Raw genomic sequence first — 20,540 nt, forward strand, 5'->3', positions numbered from 1 at the left:
CTCCAAACAACAACAGCCGCAGCTGCAGCCATAGCAACAGGCCCTGCCCACCCGGCCTCGCTCCCGGCATGCAGCACGTGACGGCGACGCCAGCGTCGCTCCCTCCGCCCCTGGCGCTGCGGGAGGGCGGGGACGCGGGGTGTGGGAGATGACGTTTACGCAGTCGTCTCCATGGAGATAATGCATAGACGTCAACGTCGCCCAGTGTTTAGTGTGTAACGTTCCTCCGTCTCCATGGGAACGTCAGATGGCAAAACACCGGACCCCAGCAACAGGCTTCTGATTGGCCCGGGGCTTCCAAAGGCGGAGCTTCATCTTCCGCGCCCGCTCTGCTGTGTTGCTGTTTTGGTTGTTTATCTCCCACTTGTTTGTTTCTCTAACAGATCCTGGAGGCTGAGGTCTGGATCCGTCGCCAAGGATGGGATCCAGGAGAAAACGTGCTCAACGTGCTGCTTGCGCCCACCGATTATAGCCCAACAGATGACAGAGTTCCACTGTGATCAGGTCTCTTGTGAGAGTCACGGCCCTCAGGCCCTGCGTCGGTCACAGCCCAATACCTGGTGTTTCACCCTCTGACCCCACCCTGCATCACATCTTAGAAATGCTTTCACCCTCTCAGCCTCATCCCAGAGACTATGTTGCCTTCACACTGACAACTGTTTATGCTCTCAAGCCCAGACGGGTGCCTTTCATACCTAATGCCAGGATTCAGTGCTACTCTCTGCAGGATTTGGCTAGATTTTTCCGTCTGGTCTTAATTCTGTTGAATGACATCATTTATCCGTATTCCCAGTCATAGATACCCAGATTTCTTGTAGCCTGAGCAGATATCACAGGATACCCAAAGAACTGGATGGGTGCTTCTATTTGTGGGCTAGTTGAATCTTACGCTTTTCTCCCTGTCCCTTTTTACAGGGGGACATTTGACTTCTCCAAAAGAGGTAGAAATAAATTGAGGACAGAGATAGAGGACTGGGTGGGGGACAATTCTGGTCTTGAAATCCCAGATTTCTTGATATACAATACTAGTATACTGATGGAGTTAAACATTCTGAGGAACAAATGTCTCCAGAAACAATTTTAACCTTACCCTGGGTTCCCATCAGTGAAACTGAGTTAACATCTCGTAAGAGATAGTGATCTAGCCTCAGGGTTTTCAGTCAAGTTGTGCTTACAAGAATGCCTTAAAATCTTAAGTTATGGTGTCAAATATAATAAATCTTCACCAGCTCATGCACATACAAGTCTGAAATCTTTTATAAAAGGTTTAGATGACCTGATAATATGTTTTCAAAACCCAGAGAGAGAGAAAGAGAGACACTGATGCAAATCTCAAGTTAACAACGAGAAAGTAAAATTACTTTCATAGGTTAGAATTGATAAGGAGTAAGGAGGGTAGCTGTTCTCTCTGTTCTAATCCTCACCCCCTACCTCCTTTTTCCCTTTATCTACTCTGGTGAATAGCCTTGCTAACTGTCCTCCCTCTATCCTTAGGGCAGCCTCATAGCCTATAATTTCCTTTGGGGATGTGAGTGAAATTAAATGAAATCGGGAGTCTGCTTAATGCAAATAGGACCAAAGGGCACAGTTTTTTTTATCGTAATGAACTTCATTCTGATTAAGTCACAGGGACTGCAAGTGCTTACTGTTTACCCAGTAAATATATTAAATTGCCAGGCAGGTCTCCCTCTTGTCCTGACACTGCCCGGGAATATTTGAAAGTCTGATATAAGATCATTTTTAAACGATCAAACATCCCTTTCTAATTCTATCATCTCTCTTTATGTTTCCAGGAATCCAGAGTGTCTTGGTCTCTGAGAGCTAATATATCTGGGTTACACCAAAAGGGGAATAATGAGGCAATATTTACGTTGTACATTGAAAATGACCTGAAAAGCTGGAAGAGGTGGCTGCGGGTATTTTCTCAGTCTGGACAAGAAAGAGGGGAGAAAGATGGAAGATGACATTGTCTCTAAGTGCCTACATTTGACTCCAGCACATGAACTGGATTTTATGATTCTGTCCAAGGGCATTAGTTATAACCTAGAGCGTCTATGTCTTTTTCCATCTCCTAGACTTAGTTCTTTCCTTTTTAGTTCTTTCTTTTTGTTCTTTTGACCATGACCTAAACGTGATTGTGGGCCATGGTGTGTGGCCTAGGGAGTTTTTAATCCAGGAAATACTAAATAGATTATAGTTTTGATGGTACCAAAAGCAGCAGTTTATTTCATATGTGCTTGATGCACACACATGCACAGACCCTTCCTGCCCTGTGGTTTGGCTGAGCTGCTCCATTTAGTTGACCAAGTTCAACCTAAAGACCATGATGTCCTGCTATGCTGCTCGTTTCCTCAAACCACAGGACAATTAATCTCCCCAGTTTACTTCCCCATCTATAAAATGGGGTCTGGAGAACTCACTGACTCCACATGTTTGCTTTAACCTAAGAGTTACAATGATACAGTGTTTATTAATTGGCACTGTGGAAATACCAAATGGTGTATAAATGCTTGATTATTATTAATGGGTACAATTTTCCCCAACACCTCCGTGCCTTAGTGCTGAGTGGTTCCTCCACCTACCAGGTTTCCACAGCAGAGGCCTTGTCCCATGCCTGGAGATGTAGAAGCAATGACCTACATGGCCTCCCAAGGCCCAAGTGCACACCAGACCTCTTCCACACCCCAGCCATGACTGAATTCAGCTCTTCAACTCACACTCCTCAAGTCTGGCTTCTATTAGTTGTGAAAAATAATGATATTACTATCTGCCCTGTTTACCTCTTAGGCCCACAGTTAGTTCTTGTGAAAGGGCTTTGAAAGCCATAAAGCAGAAGGCATTTTCAAAGTTTAAAATGTTTTATAAAATGAGGTGAACTGTAAATGGATCAATATCAAGATGGGCCTGAGGGATGTAATTCACAGACAAACCAGATGAATCTCCACCTGCACGATTTGGTATGTCCTATATCAAGTTATGCTTCCTCACTGTCCCTAAAATCATCCATTTTCAGTGATACATGCCTTTGGGGTAAGCATTTGCCACTCTCCTCTGGTCTTAGTTTTAGAATACAGATTCTTTTTATGAGTAGTAAGCTCCTAAAGTTGAACATAAATGAGGTTATCAGACAAGTTCCTCCTCGACAGGTGAGATGGTACCACACAGGAGCACTGGGCTCTTGGGTGAGTCTGAGAAACAAGATGCTGGGAGCCTAGAGAAGACTATCTTACTCAAAATCAGCTGTCACAGTTGTGCAGGTTTCTGACAGAGGATCCTCAGAGCCCACCCAACAGACCTGTAGCTCTACTAACAAACACAGGGGGCAGCTTCTCTCCGTCCTCACCCAAAGTCTCAGAGGACACTGCTGTACAGTAACCTAAGGCTTCCCACACTATCTGATTTTAGGGGCCAGCAAAGTTTTAAAAAAGTTGGTGGACTGACACAGGTTGCCAACTTTAAATTTTACCAAATGATACAATTGCCACTTATTATCACCATAATTTCATACATGAGAGGGCATTTTAACACTCAAAAGGTCAAAAGGAATGGGGAGGGTATAGCTGAGTGGTAGAGTGCTTGTTTAGCATGTTTGAAGTTCTGGGTTCAATCCCCAGTACCTCCATTTAAATAAATAACCAACCAAACAAACCTAACTGCCTTCCCCACCAAAAGAAATTAATGAACATTGTAAACCAACTGTGCTTCAGTTTAAAAAGAGAGAGAACACTCATTTAACAAATATTTTTTAAAGTCAAAAGGATATCTAAGACTAAAGGACAGCCCTTTTAAGTTGAATATATGTAGTTTTATGAAAAACCTTTGCTGTGTCTTGATTTCTCCTATCTTCCTTTGACAGTTCTATTCTTTCTTCATTCTCCAAGGGTGGTGCTTCTAGTGGTGAAGAGCAGATAGATAAATCAAGGAGACGTAAAAATCTGATTTAAGAACCATTTAAGTTTCCTGATCAAACTGCCCACTTCCTGCATTATGTACCTTTGGGTCACTGGTTTCTTTGGTAAAGGACGTTAACATAATCTCACTGGATGAGTTCCTCATGGTGGGAATATAATACATTGAGTAATTCCCTTGGAATTACTTCCACTCTGGGGCAGGTCAGTTTGTTTCCAGTAGGTCTAATCCTTGCTTGAACCATGTCCTACCTACCCAAACACTTCTAGTTTTACCTGGTGGGGTAGGGGGGTAGGGGGGTAGGCGTGTGATTAATGACTACCTTATACCTGATTCAGCCAGATCAGATGGGGCTGAATGGTGGAAATTGGCAAAGTTCCCAGAGGCGGGAACAAGCCTACCTTCCAACTGGTGTCCCAGGCAGGTGCAGGAGACACTGGTGGAACCAGTTTAACCAGCATCTTGGGCAAGGTTTGGCCAGTACTTTTTTCCTGCTTCCAGTTTCCTCTGGCAGAAGTGGAAACACTCACCATGTTCTGTGGTTAAATATGAATCCAGTGCAACCAGCACAACATCTATCCATCTATCTACCTATCTATCTATCCATCTACCTACCTACCTACCTATCTATCTACCTATCTATGGCATATAGTATATATATTTCCCTCAAAAGCCCAGTGTAAACAAAAGCTGAGGCTATAATTTAATTCTAAGCAATTTAAGCATAATTAAGGCCCATGAGACTGAATTTCTCTCTCATCAGCTCCCAGCTCCCAGAGGGTAGCCACCTAGGGAAATAGTGCACTCATCCAGGTCACCAAGGCACTACTTACTACACTGGGGAGAAATTTTAGTCCAACCATCTATTGTGGATTAAAAAATAAAATCATTATTTAAAAAAAATTTATTGAATCCATTCCACCTAAATGGCATCAAATACCTGTGTTATTGAATTTTGGTGAATATTAAATAATATCAACATATGTGTAAAGCCCTGAACATAATCCCTGAGCAAGCACTCAATAAATATTAGCTAGTTATTTCCATGCATTCAAGGTGTGGTTTTTGAGCAGCTTTTTCATGTTCAGATATGTGTTAGGGGCCAGAGAGTCAATGGTGAGTAAAACAGGCAAGGTTTCTGCCTTCCCCGTATAAGGAGATAGATTCCAGACAAATTCAATCAACAATTAACAGCTACCAACACCGAGCCTTCTCTGGGTGCTTGGGAGTCCATCAGCGACCAAAACAAACATCCCTATCTTTGTGGAACTTATTTTTTAGACATTAGTCCAGTTGCTTCATAAATAAGCATACATTATTACAAGTTGTATTGAAGCCTAGGGTGGAATGAGGGCTTCTGATGGGTTCTGAATTCAGTCTGCATGCACAGGGAAGTTCTCTGTGAGGATATGACATTTTAAGATCTGGATAAGAGTAAATCCAACTGAGGGGCAGAGTGGGAGATGGAGGCAGGGAACGTATGTATAATACTAGCAACTCATATTTAATTCACGCTTGCCATATTATTATGCCTTTCCCCAAATGTTCTAAAGGCTAGGACTGCCAAAACTGGGAGACAGTCCCTGCATGAGAAGTTTGCAACAAGGTGGGAAGGTATAGCTCAATGGTAGAATGCATGCTTGGCATACTTGAGGTCCTGGGTTCAGTCCCCAGTACCTCCATTAAAAAAAAAGAGAGAGAAATTTGCAACCAGATTGAAGTTAGCCCTCAGCTTCAGAATGCATGGCTGCGGCTCCCTGTAGTTTGCTCCTTCCCAGGAATCACCGACTGTTGACAGTTGCTGCCTTGGCTTCCCTTGGTCTCATTGCCTGGAACAATTAGTACCAACGACAGCAGGGATGACCTCTGAGAACTGAACTCTGCTTCCTTCCATTTGGTGTAATGAAAGTGACTCTAGTGGACCCAGGAATGTGTCAGCACTCATTTGCTACTGGATTTAAATAATCAAGGGTGAGGTGAATAATCAGTCTCTGAAGGTTGAGCTAACCTCCCCTCTACACACACAAAAAATCCTTTAGCCTACATTTCCCTTCGTTACTGCATTTTCTCTAAGTTTTAATGTTCTTCTTATGTCATTCCCATTAGCAAGTTTTCACAGCCGGGTTCGTATTTCCAGCTATGAAATAGTTCACATACTTCTGTGTAGACATAATATTTACGGGAACTGAAGATGGGTGGATTCTGATAATGGCTCGCCGGATAGTTTCCAGTGCAGTCAAAATAACAAAGAATTCAAGAAACTAATACTTTAAGAGTTTAGTTCCCAGTAAACTTCCCAAATATACTTGCTTAAACCTCATGCAAATATCAGCAGAATACAGGGGAGTGCCACCCGGGGTGAGAAAGCTTGGTTTGTCCAGTGTTCTGTTTTACAGCACAAATTCTAAGCTGGACTCTGTTTATTGTCAATAGCTCTCTAACAAAGGGCAAAATGGAATGTGCCTGATTTCAAATTCCTGTGAAAAAGGGCCCTGGGAGACCTCACAGCTCGGTTGAGGGAAATTTATATCACTATTTTTCAGTACTTTCATTGAAGACTCTCTGAGCTATCGAGAGAGAGCTTACTAGCCATTGATTTTAGTGTGGAGCCATCTATAAGAAGGATCCACATGGGCTGTTACTGTGTGAGAATAAAACAGAACCATCCGTATCCTATATGATATATAGAGACAGCTAAGGAGGAAAGTAAACTGCAATAACTAGGACATTTCCAAATTTGGTAGCAGTAACCCAAAAGTTGGTGTTTGTGGTCTGGGGAAAGGAGAGATGGTTTGTTGGTAGGTGCTAGGGTCTGGCAGAGGGAGAGATGGTTTTTGGTCACTCAGACACTAGGGCTTGAAGTGAATCTTACAAAGACAGAGGGTTGCTGGGCTCAGCAGTTGTGTCTCTCAATGCTTTACATTGGGAAGCATTTTCTCTACCCAGAATGCTCTGCTCACTGTTCTTTCATGGCTGGTTCCTTCTTGTCATTCACTTCTCATGACAAATGTCACCTCCTTCCATCCCATCCAAAGGAACAACACAGTCACTCACAACAGCTCCCTCCCTTCTTATTACCTGCCCAGCACTTACTTTTGCCTGACATTTTTGTTTATTTGTTTTCTTAATTTATTACACCACTACACTGTGAGCTTCATGTTAGTAAGAAGCTTGTCTGGTTACGATGGATTCCAGTGACTGGTACATAGTAGGTATTCAATAAAGGTACTGAATGGAGAATAAGAAATAGGATAATTGCCTCTGTACAATTTGAGTGATGAAAGGATTACCTTTGTACAGGCCATAGCCTAGTACCTGTAGGTAATTGTTTTTTCTTAATTCAAGGTAATAATAATTTGAGGTATGTGAAACCTCTTTCTTCCCTGGAGGAAATTCTAAAACCAATGGGAAAATAAAAAGCAGGATAGAGATATCTGATAAGAATACAACTAAGTTAATCTCAAACCAGATGCGTGAAATGAACACTGCAGGTCTGCTCTTATCGAAAAATACAATCTAAAATCACTTAATCTGAAACTGTTCCGTTTTCTCCATTTTTTTTTTTTAACGTATGTCTCTGGTCCCTTTACCATATGGGCAAGAAATGGATAAGAAGTGTGGAAATAATCTGTGTGTGTGGCTTGGAACTACAGTTTGGTGAGCTTGATGATTTGGGGGCCAGTGAATGGAGTGCTGTTTGAAGAACATCAGGTTTTCTCCCTTTCTCCAGCCTATTTGCAACATTTTGCTTCTCTTTTCCAAGTTCCAAGTTCAGGCAGACACCAGCTGGATGAAGCCCTAGGTTCAAGTAAACTTGAGCTGGATGGCGAAGTACTACCAGCAGATGAAGTCCCAAATCCCCACATACTATGAAGCTTCCCATTCCTGGTAAACAGAGACTAGGGGAAAGTGAAGATTCCTCACCCACAGACACCCTCTAGGCAGATAACCCGTGATTTATTCCAAACCACTTGATAAATCTGGAGAAAGGAATAGAATGGTTCTGACAAACATTCAAATGAAGAACCCTGAGGGCTGGCCTTTCCCCTGGGTGCTAAGCAATCTGAACCAAGCAAGAGCACATGGTGCTCTGTTTATAACCGCAGAGATGGGCTCCAGCCCAGATAGTGCTGATGTAGGCGCTGCATCCAGGCCTCAGGTGATCCCGTGGTATGTGATACTCCTCCAGTCCTTCTGTCCAGCGCATGCCTAACAAACAAGATACTGACCTGGCCCCAGCCACATTCTCAATCATGGCTGGACTGTCCAAGAAGCACATGGTGGTGTGGGGGCAGGAGTCGGGGTGGAGAAAGATTTAAGAATGAATTAGGAAAACCGTATCCATCGTTCTGTTTATTGAGTGCTTGCTATTGTGCCACACACTGTGCCAGGCACTGGGGAACCAGCAATTTTTCATTCCTCATGGAACTTACATCCTGGCATTATTCTGGCATATCTGTAGGGTTTTTTTTTTAAGTAAGAATTTATTTTGTAATTTGATATTGTTTTTATTTTGAATTACTTGGTAGGGTACCATAATCATTTTAGTATTGGGGCCATACAAGTTTTATTATGGCTCCATTCCTAGTGCTTTTACACTAAAAAGGTGTCTAGGTTTTTACCTTTATGCCCAAATATTTTCTAAAAAGTTGCTTGTGGTATTAGGTTGAGTTTATAGAAAAGAAAGGATCAGAGGGATAACTTATCACAGGGGAAATTTCTTCTTGTGCTGATGACTGTTTTTGGGTGGGGTCCAGACAGTTTTAAGGATGGGTGTACTCATTGGGTTTATAAGCATCTGAATTATTATGCCCAATAGAGAAGGTGCTGATCAGGATTTTGGTTCCCCTCACCTAAGAAGGATACAGGTAGGAAGTCACCCATCAAGCCCCTTTATCCAAAAAGAATCCATGCTGCTTTCTCAGCCACAGGAACAATAGCTGATGAACCTGTTTATGTTCATTCATTCCACAAACATTCATTGAGGGTCTACTGCTGTCAACAAGCTAGGCCCGGAGGATGGATACCTATTGAATAAGACAGATAAGGCCCCTGCTTTGATGGAGCTTGTGGCTTAGGAGAGGAAGACAGACAATGAAAAGGGTACAAAGAGAAACAAACAGGGTAACCTAGTGATAAGTCCTTGATAGAAAATAAAACCAAGTAATGTGACAGAAAATGTCTGAGGGGCAAAGAGAGGGGATGCAACTTTGGGTGGGAGACCAGCAGGCTTCCTGGAAGACAGTGGCATTTGAGCAGATATTGATCATGAGGATAAGCCAAAGTGTCAAGATCTGGGGAAGAGGGAACAGTGAATTCAAAATCCCAGCTCCTGAACCAGCTTGCCATATTTGAGGAAAAGAAAGAAGACTAACGTGGGTGGAGTGGAGTGGAGTGAACGAGGGAAAGTCTTTCAAGATGAGGTTGGAGGGCGAGGCAGAGGCCAGGTTACATAGACCTGGTAGACCTCAGGAAGGAGGGTAGATTTTTTTCTAAGTGTAATTCTGTATATTGGTCACTAGATAGGTTTGGAAGGATTTATGATTTAGTGTTTAGTGTTATGATTTAATTCAGAGCCCCACTAAGCGGAAGAGACTTTCAGTGTCCTTATCTTAATTGATTATCTCACCAACTCGGGTAGGTCAGAGTCTAAAGGTGGAATTCTTCAGTAGAGTCAATTCTGGAATTTTCACAAGGGATCTGTAACTCATTGACACCCTAGGTAAAACATCAGTGGAGAAAAATCAGACCTCAGCTGGGAGCTATAACTGAAAGTTTTCTTGTAAAACAAAATCAGATACTAAACCAAGATACCAAGAGTTCCCATCTGAGGATTAAACTATGATCTGTAGATCAGGAGGTGGCATAGCTCTGAATTCCTAAATACTGGTCAGGATTTTCCTGGTTTGGGAAAGGAGGGTTTTGTTTTGTTTTGTTTTGTTTTGTTTTTTGCATTACAATTATTAACATCTCTTTTAAAGATCTTGCTTATTCTTGTTGAATGGTGGTGATAAGATGATGTAAGTTGTGCTTGAGATGGCTTAACACTTTGAAGCTCATCATGTGCCAGCCCATCTGAGCCACCCCGGCCCTGCCCATACATATTTCCCCATTGGATGGAAGCCCTGGAGTTGAGGTTTCCTAGGCAGGGTGTGTTGTTGTCCTATAGGCTTAGTGACGTAGGTGGTGTTCCTCTGGGATTCTAGGAGCTAAGTACACCAGAGCCGAAGTAGGTCAGCTCAGGACGTCCAGGGAGCTGACAGCCTGGACAAGCCTTGCTTGTCTGAAAGTGGGGGATGCTTATTTCGGCAACACGCTTCTGCAAGACTGAGCGATTGGGTGTCTAATGCTGCCGGCTGTGGTGAAAGATGCTGTGAGCTTGGGCTGAAATATGTCCTTCTTAGGCACCATAGCTGTTCCCTAGTTTCCCTAGCTCCAGATGGAGTGTGTCCCAGGGACCACACAGAGCTTTGTTTAAATGCTCGCATTAGCAGAAGGACGGGGATCCCACTGAATCATCATCTCCTGTCAAAAAGCCAAGAGTTGCTCAGAATGAAAACGGTTTTTCCCAAAGAGGCTAAATTCCTAGTACTGATTAGTGGTGGTGGTGGTGTGTGTGTGTGTGTGTGTGTGTGGTGTGATGGTGGTGGTAATCCTGTGCCTCCCACAGTTTTAAAATAAGGACAGTCCTTTGCCCACTGTCTGAGCCATAGGGTGAGTAACCTTGACCCCTAAGACCCTTTGATGGGCTCACGTGTGTGTGAGTCCTGTGGGAATTGTGGAATACTTCTCCCCTTTGAGTCCAGACATTTCGAATGAATAAAATTAGAGGGTGGCGGTAGCACAGTCATTGTCATTGCAGACAATGTGGCACTTATTGCATGGACACTGGCTGTCTTTCTCATGGAGGTCAATAACAAGGATAAGTTTGACCTTTCATCACGAACCTCTGGGGTGTTCTTTATGCACAGAGCCCGCACCAGCCAAAAATGGCCCCAACATCTTGCTATTTTCCCTTTCCCAACTACTGCCTATTTATAACCAAGAATAAAAGACTCAGCCTGTTCAGCTTTTCTTAAAGTTAAAGAACACTATCTATTTGATTTCTTAGTACCACACAATGGACAATAATATATATTTGCCTTCCTTGGGTGAGGTCATTCCTTCATTCATCCATTCAATAGATATTTAGTAAACACCTACAAAGGGCCAGGCACTGGGCTATCTACTAAGTGAATATTTGTATGTGAAAAAGACAAAGGGCAAAAGCATGTCGATGCTAAACAAATCTTAGAAGCGACTTCCCCAAGTCCCTGAAGGAGTTGAATTTGCTATACACATCTTCCTGACTTCTGGTCCCGTGCTCTGACCACAGCCCTTCACCACTAGACCACACTTCCCCAAATAAACAACTACTTCTGCATGCTGGGGATGGTTGTGTGCGGCAGCATTTACGTAGGCGGCACAGACAGCAGCCTTTCACTTAATGTTGCAATAACACCAGGCTAAACAATGTGCACTGACCTCCAGAGTTATTGAACAAATGCTTGATGTGGGTCAGGTCTCTAAACTCAAATGCCAGAGAAGGGCAAATAGGAAAAGTCTCTATCTGATAAGAAACAACTGCTGAGAAAGAATGAATTTATTTTCAATCTGAGTTAAAATCAGATGTGAGAGTCTACCCTCCTTTTCACTGCTGGATCCTCAGATAGGAGGAACTCGGCACATAGATAATCACAAACTATGCAAGTTTTGGTTTTATATGCTCAGACTTGTCCAGAACCTGGAATCCCTGCCCTGCTGGAAGGTGGCACTGTGTTTACACATCTATCTCAAAGTTACACTGATCTTGGCAAATGGCAAAGATAACTTCACATGTTGGTACTGATTTCCCTTTATTTTAAGACTAGATCATGTGAGCTCAATATCAAAAATGGGATTTTGCAGTCCTGAAATGGATATCAGGAATGGACTGAGATGTAAGAGCTTGTTAGATATTCGTGGGGCAAGAGAGGAAGTTTGAGATTATATCATCTGATATTATTGCTTTGGGTCGAGTGCTTGCTTCCTAGAAGATGCTCTGGCCCCTTTCAGTCTTTATCATGTCATTTCCTAGAGGACAATGGATCCAGGTCCCATCTCTGTATTGTAGACTTCCTCTGATACCTGTCCCCAAAACCTCTTCTGTGTTTCACAGCACCCTGTTATTACCTCTGTCAAACCACTTACTGCTGCCCTGCAATTCTCTAATGACTTGTAAGTCCACGACACTGGAATCTCTTTCACAGCAAGGGCCAGCCCCCAGCACAGTGCCAGGCCATGGGTGGCTCACAATAAGTAAGTTCTTTGCTAAATAAATGAAAGAATGAGTGAATGTGTGGTCTTGTCCTTTTCAGAGGATGGATTTATTGTCTCCAACTCTCTGGTCATAATGGTGCTAGGAAGGAAAGAGTTAAGCTATGTGGAGGAGACAGGCTTATCCAAAGGCTCTTTTCCTTTTTTATTGGCAACGGCAGGATAAACGATATATGAGGTAAATCCTGGATATAAAATCTTGACACACGCTTTAGGTGTTGGCCTGAGCTGCTTCAAGACTCTGAAGGGGAAGTACATGAAATCATTCTAGGTTTTCTCTTAAGTGGCCTAAGATTCAGTTATGAATGGAAGACAAGTCCAGACCCAGGAATTCAAAGCTTGACCTACTTTGCCGGAAGCTAAGAAGAATAGAAATGGATTTGCCTTCATAACTTTTTTTTTGAAGAATCAAGGACAGTGGAATAGCTTGACAGATGACAGAATTAGGTGAATGGAAGGCGTCAGAACTGCTTTAGGATTCAGAGCAGCTCAGAGAAGTCTGTGTTTATGTATTATGTGTTTTTCCTTTTCTCTCTCCTTTTTCAAGTGAGAAAAAAAAAGCGCCCAAACTCCCACCAATATAAACCAGTGACATACAATGATGAAATTCTGTTTTCACCTCTGCTTGTGACAGGGAATGCAAAAATAGCAAGTGGCCCAGTTCCACGAATCTCCGCCTCCCTGCCCTCCCCGCTCCCGCCGGCTTCGCATCTCTAAGAACCGAGGTTAGCGCCTAGCCGCGCGCAAGCCGCACTCAGCCCCCAGACCCCGCGGATGATGTCAGGCGGCGGGAGTGGCCGCAGCCGCGCCAGGGAGGCCGAGGCCCCCGGGGAGTGAGGAGGGAGGGCGGCCTAGCCAGGCCGACGGCGCGCCCGGCCGCGCGGCGTCTCCTGGAGACGGCCCTGGCGGCGCAGTGTTGCTGTAAACAGCCGCTTCCCTGTTACTATCTATAGCAGGATCGCCTGGCTCCGGGGTGCGGCGGCTGGAGGCAGGTCGGCGGTCCCGCTCCCCGCGCGTCCCAAAGGATCCGCCCGCTGCCCTAATCCCGCCTCGCCCCAATCCCGCCTCGCCCCTCTCCAGGTGCCCACCGTGACCCCCCCGGGCGCGAAGAGTCGGGGAAGGGACACCGGGGGCTATCCGGGGACCTGCGACTTCGGGTCCCGGAGGTGGCCGCCGCGCTGGGACCGAGCCAGGACAGGGTGACCCAGGCTGTCCTTTACACTGGAGCAGGAGGCAAGGAATGTTGGGGGCGCAACCCACTAGTGAGCACCTTGCCCCAAAGCCCTGTTTTCCGGGCCACGGAGCGATGCCTGAGGTCCCAGCCGCCGAGGTCTGGGAGCTGCTGGGCACAGTCTTCCAGCGCCCCCGGTCCTCCCCCCTCCAAGTCCGCGCTGGAAAATCACTCGCTGCGGGCTCCCAATAACCAGCTTCCTGGGGGACTGAACCACCCCCACCACCCCAGCTCAGACTTGCGCTTCCCCAAGAGCTCACTACATCCGGTACCCTGAACTGACGACCTTGTCCACATAACACCCCTACTTCCACCCCAGGCCCCAGGCCCGAGGTCAGAACCAGGCAAATGAACCCTTCAGACACCCTTGCATTGAGGTTCTGCATATTGTTTATTGGCTAGTGTCTCAGAGATTTGACAGTGACACTAACATCCCATATATGGCCGAGAAAAAAAATCGCCTTTTTCCTTAAAAAAAAAATTATAATTGAAATACCCAGCATCGTAGATAAAGTAGGTTATCGTATTCTCTTAATTTGGATACCCCGACTTTCTGCTTCTAAAAGCAGTAACAGTCCTCCTAGTAGTCCGGGAGCCTAGGGGTTTGAGGCGAGGGGGTGAGGGTCTGCTTCCACAGTTTGCACTGAATTAGGGTTTGAATGGGGAATGGGGGTGGAGACGCATTCCATCCAGAGCCGAGGCTTAAGTCCTCCAGGCTATGTACCTGTTTCGCCCATACCTGAGCTTCAGAACTGTTCCCTGGTTTCCATACACGGGCAAAAAGGCGCCCCCACCCCCACCCCGGGAACAAGGGTCCGCACTGAACCAGGTGCGAATGTTCGCTCGCGTTCTCCGCCTTTCCCGCCTCCCCTCCCCCCGGCCGCGGTCCCCGCCTCCCCCCGCGCTGCACCCTTGGTGTTGGCTGCAGCCCGCGAGCAGTTCCCGTCAATCCCTCCCTCCCCTTTACACAGGATGTCCATATTAGGACATCTGCGTCAGCAGGTTTCCACGGCCGTTCCCTGCAGTCGTGGGGGGAATCATCCCCGAAGTCCCTCATCTTAAGGGCTCCATGCGACCTCTAAGACCCAGATGGAGAACTCTCAAAAGATAAAGAACACAACAAGACGGGAGGCAGGGGGCTGAGAGGACGGCGGAGGCGGCGAGAAGGCGACAGAGGTGGCCAGGCACGCGCGCCACCCCTCGGGGGCCGCAATGGTTGCGCCCCGTGACGTGTTGGGCTCATTCAGAAAATGCTGTTATAAAAGCAGTGGCTGCGGCGCCTAGTACTCCAACCGCATCTGCAGCGAGCAGCTGAGAAGCTGAGACAGAGCCGGCGGCGGCGCAGCGAGCGAGCAGCGACCGCTCTCTACCCAGCTCTGCCCCGCAGCTCCTACCTGTCTCCGCCCCTAAGCCCCTCGCCCGACTTTGACTACCTGAGATCATGATGTTCTCCGGCTTCAACGCCGACTACGAGGCGTCATCCTCCCGCTGCAGCAGCGCCTCCCCGGCCGGGGACAATCTCTCCTACTACCACTCACCGGCCGACTCCTTCTCCAGCATGGGCTCTCCCGTCAATGCGCAGGTAAGGCTGGCTTCGCGGCGCCTCGGGGCCCAAGGCTCGGGGTCACCCAGGAAGACACACCAGGGAGGAACTCTCAGGAAGACGAGTCGGGAACCCCTTTCCCTGGGGAGGGAGGCTTGCCCCGGCCGGAGTGCCCTATCTCGGGAGCCCCAGACTTGTTTGGAGTGCACGCACTCTTGTCATCATAAGAATTGGCTCTCCTTTCCAGCCGCGGGTTCATACTGAGCTGCCCCCGGCCCGCGCTCCCTGACTGGTCTCTGACACTAGCTGGGGCAAATGTGTCCCAGGCAAAGACTCGTTAACTAGAGCCCGGCGCCTCAGGGAGGCAGCAAAAAGCGGCAATCTCCCCTCCCCTCGCAGCCTGGAGCAGGGAGGAGGGGTAAGGAAGGAGGGTGAAACTGGCGGGTGTGTAAGGCAGTTTCATTGATAAAAAGCGAGTTCATTCAGGAGACTCCGGAGCGGCGCCTGCGTCAGCGCAGACGTCAGGGATATTTATAACAAACCCCCTTTCAAGCGAGTGATGCTGAAGGGATAACGGGAACGCAGCAGCAGGATGATGGAGGAGAAAGGCACCGCGCTGCGGAATTCCTAGGAAGAAATGGGGAGATCTTTCGTTCTCCATGAGGGGCATGTAAAAAGACTTGAGCAGTCCATGGCAGGACCGTTTCTCCTCCCTCTCCCTGCTGCATGCGGCACTGGGAACTCGGCTCTCCCCACCTGCGTCCAGAACCTGCTCACTCACATCAGCTTTCTCCTTCTGTTTTCGTTCTAGGATTTCTGTACCGATCTGGCCGTCTCCAGTGCCAACTTCATCCCAACAGTGACTGCCATCTCGACCAGCCCGGACCTGCAGTGGCTGGTGCAGCCCACCCTGGTCTCCTCCGTGGCCCCATCCCAGACCAGAGCTCCCCACCCCTATGGAGTCCCCACTCCCTCGACTGGGGCTTACCCCAGGGCTGGAGTCGTGAAGACTATGACAGGAGGCAGAGCTCAGAGCATTGGCAGGAGGGGCAAGGTGGAACAGGTGAGGAGTTCTTGGCACCTTCTCTCTGTGGTTGAGGGGTGGGGGTCGGCATTGGTGGAGTTGGGGGGCGCAGTGGACAGGGTGAAGCCATGCATAGAAATGACTACATAATCCTGAATGAGGAACCCTGGCTCCAAGCCCTTTCCATCCCAAGTCAGACTCCTATAGTCCCACCCCAAGAGGTACCATAATGCCTAGTTTCTTCCCTAATAGATTCCTATCTCATGCTTTTAGACTGGGCTCCTCTTTGTTCTCTTGCTGAGGATCTTATTTGAAATGCAAGTCACACCCAGCCTGCAAACTGCAGGTTAGAAATGGCTTCAGAGAAGAGGTGCCAGAGGCTGGGAAGCTGCAGGAGCCAGTTTCACTGGGGTGCACAAATGGAGCTGATGACAGACAGTTACTGAATGTTGCTCTTCTTCTCCCCGCAGTTGTCCCCAGAAGAAGAAGAGAAAAGGAGAATCCGAAGGGAAAGGAATAAGATGGCTGCAGCCAAATGCCGGAACCGGAGGAGGGAGCTGACTGACACACTCCAAGCGGTAGGTAGATCCCTTGGGTCACTTTGTAAAACTTAAGGGGAAAGTTGGAGATTGGGCATAAGGGAGCAGTGTCCTTGAGCAAGACTGTGTCTTACACTTTGCTTTATCCTCTCTCTCCAGGAAACAGACCAATTAGAAGATGAGAAGTCCGCTTTGCAGACTGAGATTGCCAACCTGCTGAAGGAGAAGGAAAAACTAGAGTTCATCCTGGCAGCTCATCGACCTGCCTGCAAGATCCCTGATGACCTGGGTTTCCCAGAAGAGATGTCTGTGGCTTCCCTTGATCTGAGTGGGGGCCTGCCTGAGGCTGCCACCCCGGAATCCGAGGAGGCCTTCACCCTGCCCCTCCTCAATGACCCTGAGCCCAAGCCCTCAGTGGAGCCCGCCAAGAGCTCCAGCAGCATGGAGCTGAAGGCCGAGCCCTTTGATGACTTCTTGTTCCCAGCATCGTCCAGGCCCAGCGGCTCTGAGACCGCGCGTTCTGTGCCAGACATGGACCTGTCTGGTTCCTTCTATGCAGCAGACTGGGAGCCCCTGCATGGTGGTTCCCTGGGGATGGGGCCCATAGCCACAGAGCTGGAGCCCCTGTGCACCCCAGTGGTCACCTGTACTCCCAGCTGCACTACTTACACGTCTTCCTTCGTCTTTACCTACCCCGAGGCTGACTCCTTCCCCAGCTGTGCAGCTGCTCACCGCAAGGGCAGCAGCAGCAACGAGCCTTCCTCTGACTCGCTCAGCTCACCCACGCTGCTGGCCCTGTGAGCAGGCAGAGAGGGGAGGCAGCAGGCATGCCTGTGCCACTTCCTGAGCTGGTACATTACGGAGAGAACCACGTCTTCCCTCGAGGGTTCCTGCAGACCTAGGGAGGACATTATCTGTGCGTGAAACACACCAGGCTGTGGGCCTCAAGGACTTGAAAGCAACCACGTGCGGACTCAAGTCCTTACCTCTTACGGAGATGTAGCAAAACGCATGGAGTGTGTATTGTTCCCAGTGACACATCTGAGAGCTGGTAGTTAGTAGCATGTTGAGCCAGGCCTGGGTCTGTGTCTCTTTTCTCTTTCCCTTTAGTCTTCTCATAGCATTAACTAATCTATTGGGTTCATTATTGGAATTAACCTGGTGCTGGATATTTTCAAATTGTATCTAGTGCAGCTGATTTTAACAATAACTACTGTGTTCCTGGCAATAGTGTGTTCTGATTAGCAATGACCAATATTAAACTAAGAAAAGATATGACTTTATTTTCTAGTAGATAGAAATAAATAGCTATATCCATGTACTGTAGATTTTCTTCAACATCAATGTTCATTGTAATGTTACTGATCATGCATTGTCGAGGTGGTCTGAATGTTCTGACATTAACAGTTTTCCATGAAAACGTTTTATTGTGTTTTTAATTTATTTATTAAGACGGATTCTCAGATATTTATATTTTTATTTTATTTTTTTCTACCTTGAGGTCTTTTGACATGTGGAAAGTGAATCTGAATGAAAAATTTAAGCATTGTTTGCTTATTGTTCAAAGACATTGTCAATAAAAGCATTTAAGTTGAATGCGACCAACTTCGTCCTCTTTTTATTCAGGAAGTTTTGTAAGATTCTGAGAGGTATTATTGGAGACCGGTTTGTCAAGAATGGGAAGCTTCTGGAAGGGACACACCCCTCTGTTTGATCCTTTATCAAAGAGAAAGAAACCCTAGAGCCGAGGTTGGAGTACTATACAAATGTGTCTTCACTTTGCAGGGCTGAGAGTCTAATTACAGATTCTGGGAATGGAAAACTGCTTTGCAATAGCTTCTGTGGAAACACATCTTCCCGCTTCTTTTTTTGGTTTGAAAGTCAAAGGGGGGACTATTTGAATCTAGTTGTGCTAATATTAAATTTAAATATCTTGGTCTTCTAGGAATCTTTTTAGCAAACAATTAAGCTTTGCAAAAACTACTTTAACTATTTATTGCCACAAAATCATGTGAAGGTTACTCCCGCCTTAAAGGAGAACAAATAGAAGAATGGTTAGAATGATGACTTTCTCCATATTCCACTATTGGGACTGGAATCTTAACTTCCTCACTCATTGCTCTATTCATCAGGCTGAACTGCTTCTAAATACCTGGTTAAAAAAAAAGTATTCACTGGTTAGAAAAAAAAAAAAACCCACAACTTTTTAGTCCTTATCTCTAACATACATGCATTTAGTTGTATTATTTTTATTCTGGGAAGGAAAGGAGGGTTATCGTCCTACGCCTTAGTAATAAATGTGTTGTAATTTCTGAAGTTTCTTTCACATATGCCTGACGTTCAGTTTACACTGGGGGAAGAGAAAGCTGGCTCTGAGAATTTGAAAGAGATCTCAAACAGTACAAACAATGGTTGATCATTTGGTAAATATAAAGTTACATAATAGCTCCAGAAGGAGAAGTCAACACGAGTGAATAGGCTTTAACTTAGAAACTTTATCATCTTAATGAAGAACACGACCTTTGTCTGGGACACGTCTGGTAATGGGGCACTTACACGCACAGGTAAAGACCATAAAGAGAGGGGACGGCGCCCTTCCCCCCCTGCTCTCTGCTATCAGACAGGCATGGTGCTCAGAAGCCAGAGCCCAGGTCTGCACACAGGCTGGGTGCAAGAGGAGCTTCAGGACCAGCCTTCTAATGCTTTGGTGATAATGAAAATCACTGGGTGGTTAGGAGATGTCATACTCAGCCAAGTTGAAAGTTTTAATTTAATATGACAGTTCCATTGAGGTTGGTGTTCTCACCTGTGATCTCCCTGCTCCTCGCATAATAATTGACATTTACAAGCAACCTACTTTAGGCTCTTAAGAGCACTGATCTCTCACTCATCACTTACATATTATTTTCGCCTGTCGGGCAGTAATGAAAGTGGCCTTAGATTCCCTGTTTGTTGTTCAGAGGATAAGTTTTCTGGATCCCTTAGATATGACCTAAACTAAATACAGAATCACTATCACTAGAAACTAGACCTGAAGTCACAGCAAGAGATCTGAAGGAAGCCAGCTGGCTCCCTTACATGTACAGTGATAACAACCCATGGAAAGAGATCTCTCAGATGGGGAAGGGAGGCTGAACCTCTAGCCCTGGACACTACACTGTACTGCTCCTGGAGACCTGACTAATGGCCTCTGTCAGCCCTACCCTGATTATAGAGAGAGAGCATTGCTTTCCACTTGACAGCTCTGGACTCAAGCTAGACACAGACTCTTCCTCTAGTTCACCATAGCCCAGTTGAGACCAGGCAACTCTATCAACAAGACTGCACTGAAGGTCCAGAGGGAGGGATTTGCACACAGAGAATCTCTTTAATAGGCTTCTCAGAGGCTTGTTCTAGGGTCCACCATAGGGCTGACATCCTAACAAGCTCTCTGCCCACCGTTTTCATGGGATCAAGAGAAGAAAAGAATTTCCCCTTTCTAGCCAAAGGGCTCCTTCCAAGTCCTCCTTTCCTGACTCAGGATTCAACAACTCCCATGGACAATGGACACTGGGAATGGCATCTTCCTTTCGGGAAAGACTCCGATCCCTACCCACAAGATATGGCCTTACGCTGGTCTCAACAAAATAACTATCCCAGGGCATCATGGTTCACTGATACAAAAGATACTCGGATTATAGAAAGGGATGGGAATGAGGATGTGAGCTAGTTTAGCTCATCAATGGATTCCCCAGATGATTCAGTGCCTGGCACATAGTACAGGGTTAACAAATATTTGTGGGGTGGATAAATGGATACATTCTACACTATTTCCACAAGCAGAAATATATTCCACACATACTCTCAAATTCTCCCGGCCCAGGACATGTTCTGATATTAAGCAATGGGGATTTCACATCTTTTATATCCGGCTTCAAACACATACCCACTTCCATCTTT

At 46.3% G+C, this 20,540-nt stretch overlaps 1 protein-coding gene and 1 long non-coding RNA gene across 2 annotated transcripts; both read left to right on the forward strand.

Moving 5' to 3' along the window:
- Window positions 1-278: 278 nt before the first annotated feature.
- LOC140697152 (uncharacterized) lies at window positions 279-2,208 on the forward strand. The gene is made up of 2 exons (XR_012073991.1): window positions 279-504; window positions 1,794-2,208. It is a non-coding gene; the product is annotated as an uncharacterized lncRNA (long non-coding RNA).
- A 12,557-nt stretch (window positions 2,209-14,765) lies between these two features.
- On the forward strand, window positions 14,766-18,202 carry FOS (Fos proto-oncogene, AP-1 transcription factor subunit). The gene is made up of 4 exons (XM_006206086.4): window positions 14,766-15,077; window positions 15,850-16,101; window positions 16,533-16,640; window positions 16,761-18,202. Exons 1-4 carry the CDS (start codon window positions 14,937-14,939, stop codon window positions 17,400-17,402), a joined length of 1,143 nt encoding a protein of 380 aa, XP_006206148.1. The 5' UTR covers window positions 14,766-14,936; the 3' UTR covers window positions 17,403-18,202.
- The last annotated feature ends 2,338 nt before the right edge of the window (window positions 18,203-20,540 follow it).

The sequence above is a fragment of the Vicugna pacos genome, chromosome 6 (genome assembly GCF_048564905.1).
Source record: "Vicugna pacos chromosome 6, VicPac4, whole genome shotgun sequence".
Taxonomy (NCBI): domain Eukaryota; kingdom Metazoa; phylum Chordata; class Mammalia; order Artiodactyla; family Camelidae; genus Vicugna; species Vicugna pacos.